The sequence below is a fragment of the Corella eumyota genome, chromosome 5 (genome assembly GCF_963082875.1).
Source record: "Corella eumyota chromosome 5, kaCorEumy4.1, whole genome shotgun sequence".
Taxonomy (NCBI): Eukaryota; Metazoa; Chordata; class Ascidiacea; order Phlebobranchia; family Corellidae; genus Corella; species Corella eumyota.
The window spans coordinates 8343988-8353848 of NC_137494.1; the positions used below are offsets into that span (position 1 = coordinate 8343988).

General features: G+C 25.9%; 1 protein-coding gene across 2 annotated transcripts; it reads left to right on the forward strand.

Moving 5' to 3' along the window:
* The first annotated feature begins 1198 nt into the window (after window positions 1-1198).
* On the forward strand, window positions 1199-9819 carry LOC145753918 (magnesium transporter NIPA2-like). Of its 2 annotated transcripts, XM_082570455.1 has the most exons (10): window positions 1199-1281; window positions 4122-4170; window positions 4949-5171; window positions 5715-5857; window positions 6229-6285; window positions 6702-6792; window positions 7252-7412; window positions 7916-8163; window positions 8466-8622; window positions 8970-9819. In XM_082570455.1, the coding sequence occupies exons 2-10, from the start codon at window positions 4146-4148 to the stop codon at window positions 9251-9253; spliced, it is 1389 nt and encodes a 462-aa protein (XP_082426581.1). In that variant the 5' UTR covers window positions 1199-1281; window positions 4122-4145; the 3' UTR covers window positions 9254-9819. The 2 variants fall into 2 exon arrangements, with proteins under 2 accessions (XP_082426581.1, XP_082426582.1); XM_082570456.1 differs by lacking the exon at window positions 4122-4170 and having other exon boundaries at window positions 1200-1281.
* Window positions 9820-9861: the final 42 nt, after the last annotated feature.

The following is a 9861-nucleotide window of genomic DNA, read 5'->3' on the forward strand; positions in this document are numbered from 1 at the left end:
TAAGTACAGTTAGCGAGTGATCCACAAAAAGGTGCGAGTAAACTACAAAAAACATTATAGCTTGAAAACATTTAAAGACAAAAAAGTAAATATTATAGCATTTACCATTACGTCTTTTTAACTCGAACTGTATACGAACTTTTTTAATACAAAAACTAAAAATACTGTTTACGCATGACAATTACGTCATAGCACTACTCACCATTCACAATCGGGTTAAAAGTCGCGTGTTGTGTAACAAATGACGTAATGGAACTGCTTAACTGACTTTACTAACTAAAGTCAGAATGAACATACTTTGTATTGTTGATTGGTATTTCAAGAAACCAATTTAGTTATTTTTTAAAATTAATTTGTATTAAACTTTTATTATTTTAAATTTTTAGTATTTTTAGTACAACTTGAGAAAATTAACGACAGTCAGATAGATCAGTTTTGCTTAAGCAGTTATGTAAAAAAGTTTTAAAATGTTAAACAAAAGTTATATGGTTAATTAGGCTGTGTAATTGGTCTTTTCTTATACCTCGTTAAATAAAGTTTTGTTAAACAGTATGGTCATTTTGTTAACATTGATTAGTCAAATCTAACCAAAGGAATTAATTGATAACTGTAAATGTTTAAATTAAATTGAAACAAGCAACTCTAATTTTACAAAAAAAAAAATTATTTTACATAAAACAGTGGTTTATGTTATGCTATTTTTAAGTGATATTTTAACTAAACGAATGTAAGTTTAAAAAGTTTTCAAAGCTGGCATAATGTTTAGATGGCTGTTACATACATCGGTAAAAAATTATAAAAAAACAACATACCGGCAGCGTGGCGTTGTGGTCGGAACACTTTCTATACTACATGAGGTCCTGGGTTTTATCCCCAGTGATGTCATGTTGTAGCATTCTTAAGTAAGTCGCTATAAATAGTAAGAACTCCTGCTAAGCCAATACTCAATCAGCAGTTTAATTATCGGGCATTTATTTTCTATGATATCCCAAACTGCCAAAGACAACTTAAGACTGGTTTGGGGTAACTGATGTTACTCTATGTTTATTGCACATTTGACCTTCCCACAACAAGGATAAAGATATATACAATATAACATACCTCAAAAAAAGTGTTGGTAGTAATAAGAAAATAATAATAAACACATAATGGTTTAATTGATTAAATTCAATTTTAAATATTAATATTATATTTTTTTTAAGGCTGTTTATAAACATAAATTTTATGCGATTTATTTTTAATATCATTCTTCTCAAAACGACATGAATACATCAACAATAAGTAAGTTTGGTTATTTCAATGTATTTAAGGTTTATAAATGTTCTTGTGTAAATTTTTATTGCTAAAAAAAATATATACACTTATTTAAGTTCTTATAGTAAATTTAGTTTAACCTCGACACAACACTTATACTTAGTTACCAAGTTTTTTAATTCATTATTAAAACAATCAAACTGTTACAAGTATCCCTCGATACATGTTCATTTTAAAAAATGATTTTGATTTTAATTGTTTATATATATGGGCAATTCTTCGGTAACGGAATTACAATTACTGTGGTTTACGAACTTATAATTTTTTTTTTTAATATAATTGAAATCATTTTTTAAATTAAAACAACCCATATATTGCCATTCTAAATTTTTATAAGCATAGAAGTCCAGTTCCAACTTCTATGCTCCTTAAAAATTAAAAAATGTTTGGTAACGGAATTACGCCAATAAATTAGATATAAAAAATTGGGTAATACTTAATCCCAATTCGTCTGAATTTTATAAAAATTAACTTAAATTAAACATGTGTAAATAATTGTCCTTATTGAAAGCAACAAAAATATACCAAATTTTTTTAGTTGGGGTTTAAAAAATATTTATTTATTGACAAATTAACTTAAAAAAACTTGGTAACGGAATTACACTTTAAGTAACAAAAAGACACTGTCTAATTTTGGCATGTAACTTTAGTCTTAAATTTACTCAATTTCAGATAAAATTAAAAAAATAGTTTTAGGTACTGTTAAAATAAGAAACAAACCTAACTAAAAATTTTTTTAAAAAATCTTGGTAACGGAATTACAAAACTGAAAACTACTAGGTTTTTTTTTAAATAAACTTTTAAACAGAAATAAACAAACCAAATTTTAAAATTCCTAACTACCATTTTAACAAAAACTACAAACAGAACTCCAAAAATTAAATTAACAAACAAACATAACATGTTTAAAATTCTAAATCGCTAAACTCTAAATTAGTAATAAAATTGATGTCGCAGAAACAATTTGTTACACCTAAATAAAATGAATAATTATGCAAAAACAAGAAGTCTAGTGGGTAAAATAGCTTATAATATTGTTTAAATATGCCAAATATCAGTTAAAAATCAACTTGTTAACTATGAATATTTTTATTTAATTTTATTTAGTAATATATGTACCCATAAAACTAATTTATAAATTTCAAAACTACCTTCTCACAAAATTAAAAAAAATGGATATTATATTACAATGCCATTTCATTTTTTTACTTATAAAAATAATTATATTATTTTAAATCACTTAAACCAGGCAGAATAAGCATTTCTACAAAATCTCTGATGTTGTAATTCCGTTACCCGTAATTCCGTTACCATTATTGTAGATAAAATTGACAAGGAACATTAAAGTTTAGTTTTTATTTATAGTACTTAACAACTAAAATCAGAGAATTAAAAATATTAAAAGTTGTATTTGATTAAATTTCAAGTTATAAAAGTTTTTATGTAAATTCAGTAACGGAATTACCTATATTCTTACAAGTTAAAAACTTAAAAATTGCTGATTTTTAAATTGTAATATAGAATTTGTTGTTTAACTTATGTTAAGCATATGTTTAAACCTCTTATACTAACACATTACAAATCTGTTGTAATTTGTTTTGTAACTTTTATATTAACTTAAAATAGCCATAAAAGTGCAAAAAAATTTGTACATTTTAAATTTAAAAAAAAAATCACTTATAAAAAATTATTTGCCTAAATTTTTTTAAATTTAAACTTTAAATATCAAAACCAAAGAAACAGGTAAGTTAATTAAACAAATAATTTAAGTTAATTTTTTTTTTAAAAGCACTTTCCCAATGAGAATTGCCCATATATATATTATGATGTATATTTAAATTTTTTAATAGACATTTGATTTGTAAAGTTATTACTAGAAACTATAATCAGCCAGTTGCTAGTAGTTTATTATTATTATTTTATGATTATTTGAATCGCTAATTTAAAACAAATTTTAAGCAAAATATCAATATTATTAAAACAAAATAATATTTAAAGAACAATTCTATGTTAAACAATTATGTATATATATTACAATATAGATAATCTATTTAATTTTTGTTTAAAATGTAATTTGGTTTTGAATTAAATAAAATATGTGTCTATGTACCCTACATTTAATTGTGTTTGTTGAATCTATTGTTAAAATCGGGCTTTTTCCTACTGAATGTAAAAGCCAAATTTTGTTTGTTGAGTAAGTAACTAAACCGATGAATAGTAAGTCATGCTCTGCCAATCATGGACAAAGATATTGGTTTTCACTATTTTATTCGAGGCATAACCAATGTGAAAGAGAATGTAATGTTATTAGAAACGTTCAAATTGCCTTTCAATGATGTCACACTGTAGATTTGAGAAAGGTTAAAAAGAATGAGTCATAATGTTGCATGTATAGAATAGTAAATTGTCATAACATTAATGTTTACAAACTTTTGATATTTTAGTCTAGTTTAGGTTGAGATTATGTTGATATTAGTTTTTTGGCATATAGAACTGAAACCAATCTAAACCATATGGCTCTGACAAACAGAAATAATAAAGCCATAAGCCCTTTTTTATTTATAATTTTAAGCGATTTACCTATAAGTCTAAGTATAGGAGAGAATTAGAATCTTAGTGCTTAGTTATGCATTATTTTAAAGAACATAAGACAGACAGTATGTTAGTATTATTAATTAATACAAAGATGTAAGATAGATTTGTCTATTAAAAAAAATAAATACGTACCGCTTGTGTTCTTCCCAATTAGAAAATGTACGATTCAGTATTTTATTTACAAATTTTCATTTATTTAAATTATATTTTAGGTGTGAATTTTAACAACAAATGTCATGAAAACAAGTTTAACTCCAAAAGGTGTGTTTGTTTGTGCAGTAAATATATTTGTTTGGTGATTATTTTTGTTTTGCATGGTTTTTAAAAGATTTTAGCATGTGTGTTTTTATTTTTATTGTAATAGCATCAGTAAGTACGTCTTTAGTTTTGTTAGTGTTTATCCTAAATGTAATTTGTAAAATTTAATTTAATATGTTAACAATTTTTCGTATTTATGTCTGTATTTTTTTATAAATTTAATATAAAATACTATTCTAAAAATGGTAAGGTTTAGTCAACAATTAACACGCTTTTATGTATGTATATATTTATAATAAGGTTAGTTTTTGCCTGAAAAAATTGTTTTTTTGTAATGTGTGCTTTTATGTTAAAGTTGTTATAATTTTTTTTAACTGAATGTTAGATCAATTTAAACTTTTAGACCAAAGTCATAAATTTAGTTTTATTTAAATTACGTAAACTAGCTTTTTTACAACATTTTTATGTTGTGTACATAAGATCAGGTTTTGGCACTTCAAATAAAATAGAAAGAATTTACTTTAAAAGACATTAAAGCATTCCACAAAACTGTTAATGGTTGTTACAAGTTAACTCGTAAAATTATTTTGTATGTATACTAAGTTCAATACTTCGTTTATTTATGTTTTGTGGGCAGTGTATTTTTTTCGATTATTTTTTTTTATTCTATGTAATCAACAAAGTTTAAAATATTAGTGTACAATTAAAAAAAAACATTAAAAAATGACTAATATTTTGGTTTTAATTAAATCACAATAAAATAATGATAAATATGTTTTAGGTCATTTGTTGAATGTTAGTTCTGAAGCCCTAACTACAACAGCATTAAAAACAACGTCAGCATTAGAAACAACAACAACGACGACAACAACAGCAACAACAACCCTTTTTCCTACACATAGTTCCACTTTAGCTAACCTAAATAGTACAACTCAACCCGACATTATTACAAAGGAGTCTGCATTAACTACCTTAACTATGGCTGAAAATACTCTTTCAGCGAGGTAAATAAAATTGTAAATTAATTTTTTTTTAAATTTTTATATTTATGTAAAATGAAATGAATGTCATAATGTTTACTTGTAAATCTTCATATATAGTTGTGTTTAGTTGTTGCTCTATATAGATATATGTATATATGTCCAATATACAACCGGAAAATAAATAAAACTGCCTTTGTGGTGTGCTAGTGAATTATTGCAAATAAATATGAGATGCAAGTTAAGCCCAAATTATGGCAATTAAAATACAGCTTGCAGGATGGGCTGGTCAAGTACAATGTTTAACAGTGATATCACCCTTTGATTATGTATGGACTGTCTAATGTTAAATCAATTAGTTATTATTTCAAGGTTGCTTTTCTGTCTGTGTTCCTGCTTGTTATCCTTTTTAATTTAGTAAAGTCAACCACATTGGTAAAATCATATTAGGTTTAGTCATCAATAATATTTTGTCTGGTTACAATAACAGTTGACTAAGTTAAAATAACCTAGCCCTTTTTTCCTTATTAAAGTCTTTTAAAAATAACTTTTAACTTATATTTTTAGCAACTCTACAGAAGAAGAATCTTACGACCAGTTCTATGTGGGTCTTGGTCTTGCAATAAGTTCAAGTATATTTATAGGTGGTAGTTTTATTTTAAAGAAAAAGGGCCTTTTGAGGTTGGCTGATGCGGGTACTACAAGAGCTGGTATGAATGTGTTTTTTTTTGTAACTTTTATAGAATGCCAGAATATAGAAATCTGTATTTTATATACTGTTTAATATTTAAAAATATAACTCAAAAAGAATATATATAACTTTTAAGAAAATAACTGATATTTGATAATAAATAAAATTTTAACTACAACATTGTACTATTTTGATAGTAATCTGAGGCAGTGCATTAAAACAAAATCACAAAAATTATATTTATAATGAACAGTAAAAAAACATATGCTTGTTTAAAATAAAAACATTTTTTTATATAAGGCCTATTTAACCAATATGTTAAAAAAATGTTTGCACATTAAGGTTGAGTATTTGCTATATACTAAATTAATATTTAAATTGTTTATTTAGGTGAAGGTGGCCACGCCTACCTCAAGGAATGGATGTGGTGGGCAGGACTAATTTCAAGTAAGATTTTACATTTACAGATTAATTTGCATTTTGTAATTTTTTGAAATAACTAAATTTAAAAAAAATATATATATAATAACCTAAGGTTGTCTTTCGAAAGTTTAAATTGTTTAATATGTTATTTATATCAATATCTTAAATTAAACTTTCCCCACAACATATGTTAATTTTGTTTACTGACATGAAAGTTACATTGATAATGGTAAGAACATGTCAGTAACTAATATTATGTCATGAAACCATCTATACTTTGAGATTAAACCAGGATTAGAAAATTGTGGTCATGATTATTCTTTTTTTCCAAGAAGTGTTATTCCATTTTTTATATTGTTTTTACAGTTTTTCTTCTAAATTATATAAACAATTGATTTTTGTAGCACATTTTTAACTTTAAATTAATAATTTTTTTATAGTGGGGGTTGGTGAGGGAGCCAACTTTTTAGCTTATGCATTTGCCCCAGCTTCTTTGGTGACCCCATTGGGTGCACTTAGTGTTTTAGTGAGGTAGCTAAGATTTATTTTTTTTAATATTTTTAAATGTGTAGTTAAAATTTTTTTTAAATGACATTAAATTAATGTACGCTTGAAATGTATTGCTTTTTATTTACTTTTTGCAATATCATTTTGTACTTTGCCCTGACATTGTATTTACAAGTGAACTTTACTAATTTTTATCGAGTTTTGCATTGCTCTTTTATTTGTTAGATAAATATTTATTAAACAATGTTGCAAAGTTAAAAATGCTTAATTTATTTAAATATTGAATTTTTATCGAGTATTTTGATTTTTTTTTATTTAAAAAATTCTTGTACAGTAAGAATTATTATAACATTCTAATGTATTTTAAACAAAACCAATATTGGATAACTGTTGTAAAAAGTGTGAGAGTATGATGAAAATTGTCTTATTTTTTAATAAATTTTTTGGTATTGTAAATCTATTATATGACTTACTATTTTTTAGTTCTGTTTTGGCTTCTTACTTTTTAAATGAGCATTTAAATTTGCATGGAAAAATCGGTTGCATCCTTTCGATCCTCGGATCAACTGTGATCATTATCCATGCTCCTCAGAAGGAGGAGGTAGCAAATCTTGAAGACATTGGAAACAAACTTAAAGATCCAAGTAAGTTTAATCGGTTATGATGTTGAATATTTTTAAAACAAATAATTTGTCTACAACACATTTAGTTATCATTTTTCAATTTTTATATTTAACTTATTAATTCAAATTTAATGTCTATAGTACACCCTGCTTTTGTTAATAAATAGCTTATTTGTTTTAAACTTTTTCGTTGATTAAGGCAAATTTTGGAATTGTTTTTGGTATGTCACATTTTAACATTTTCAGTGATATTTTTGTAATTTAAAGCATGAGTAGTTTTAAACTCATTTTTTACAACCTAAACCTGTTACTTAATTTTAATCGAATTATATTTTATCTGTGCATAGTTTTTTATGCGAGTTTTATTAAGGAAGTGGTGTTTTTTTTCTTTTTGTAAAATTTATTTTATAGACCCATAGAAATATCCATTGAACTTACACAACAGTACTTCCTGAAACAAGAAATTTTTTCTAATCAAACAAAGTTTGTTTCAAAATAAACTGTAACTCGTTTTTTTTTTTTAGTTTTTGTGACGTATGCGATCATAGTTCTGTTAACTTCACTCTACCTCATTATATTTGTTGCACCTCGACATGGGACATCTAATGTCATGGTCTACATCAGTATTTGTTCCCTACTTGGAGCTTTTTCAGTGTCTTGTGTCAAGGGTGTGGGCCTTGCATTCAAGGAATGGGCAACTGGTGGGGAGATATGGACCAATCCTTTAACATACATTCTTGTAATAGGCCTTATTTTCTCCATATCAACACAGGTTAGTTTCAGAATAGAACTAAATATAAGGGTTTGTCATTCCAAAACAGGGGTTCTTAACCTTTTATGTGGGGTCCTGTGAAAAATACCGCCTACTCAAATGTCCTAAATAACTATGACATATGATTTAGTAAATTTACCCTCTCAGTAGGCAAAATTTACCCCCGGTTAAAAACCCCTGATCTAAAAGGTTCCTTTGGCATTGACTAAAACATACATAACAATACTTAAATAACATAAACTTTGTGATTTTTAATCTATAGTTTTTTGTTGCGTAATGTAATCTGAGTTTTCGTTTTGAAGGTGAATTATCTTAACAAAGCATTGGACATATTCAACACTTCAATGGTGACACCGGTATATTATGTCCTATTCACAACTACTGTACTTATTTGTTCTGCCATCTTGTTTAAAGAATGGAATGATATGGATGTCAAGTCTGTTATAGGAATGTTGGCAGGTAAAATCATTTTATTTGCATACAGAAGCTCTTTGGTTGGTTATGGAATGTTTGGATAATTTTTTACAGCCAAATTGTTTTTTTTTGAAATCATTATTGCCCATTATGAGATTTAATAAACCAACTGCGTTAAAATAAATTTAAATACAATTTCTTAATTTATTCTCTGCTTTTGTCTAGTTACATATGTTATAGAGTTGACACTGTTGCCTGATCTTTAAACTCTCAATTTTTGATGTAAATTGGTAGACATACTGTATGTTAAGGCCAACAACAGCTGACAGGCAATATTATAACGGTCAGAGTAAATAAAATTAATTTTTTAGCAAAGATTACTTTATTATTAGGTCTTGGAACCATCGTCACTGGAATATTCCTCCTTCATGCATTTAAGGACATTCACTTCACATTGGCAGATCTTCCAAAATTTCAATCCAATGGCAGTGTTGAGTCTGGTGGGTTTACTGACACAACTGTTCAATATACAAACCGAAACTCTACCGAACGTTACAAGCTTTTAGATAATGAACATAGCTTAAATATTTATTCTGGAGATGAAGAAGAACCGGACGATGTATTGTTTTCAAAAAATTCAACTGGCAAAGCTCCTAATGGTTTTGTGACAAGGTAATAGCTGGGAGATGTTTTTCTAATGCACATAAAGGAAAAGAATACTATGCACACATTAAATATCTTTTATATAATGGAAGCATAAAAGGTACACAATGAGGAGTTTTTAGAGGGGTTTTACAGATTGTGTCAATGCCTTTTTTTATATTTTATTAAATTACTTAAAATTCGGTTTTTGGGTGGGTTATGTATTAAGCTCAGTAAGTATTTAGTGTTAAGCATTTACAGATAACAAAATTGAAAACGTTTTTTGAATTTATATATGTATCAATGTTGATAATTTATATATATCTATATAGCAAATGGATTTTGCTTAAGATTTTTCTTTTTTGGTATCTTGTTTTATTATTTTAAACCAGCCTGGATGTTTTATTTATTATGTTGTAAGGTATTATACATTACGGATATTGAATTATAATCGAATTACCCTTTTTATTATTTTAGAATGTAATGTTTTATTACATTAAAAAATACCGAGTTTTTTTGAGATTTTAATTTTAATTTGCAGTATATATAAATTTTTAATTATTATCTTTTTCCAATCTAAAATCACTTTCTAACTATTAATTATTGACAAAAAATACAGTTTCATTTTTCATATATGTTTTA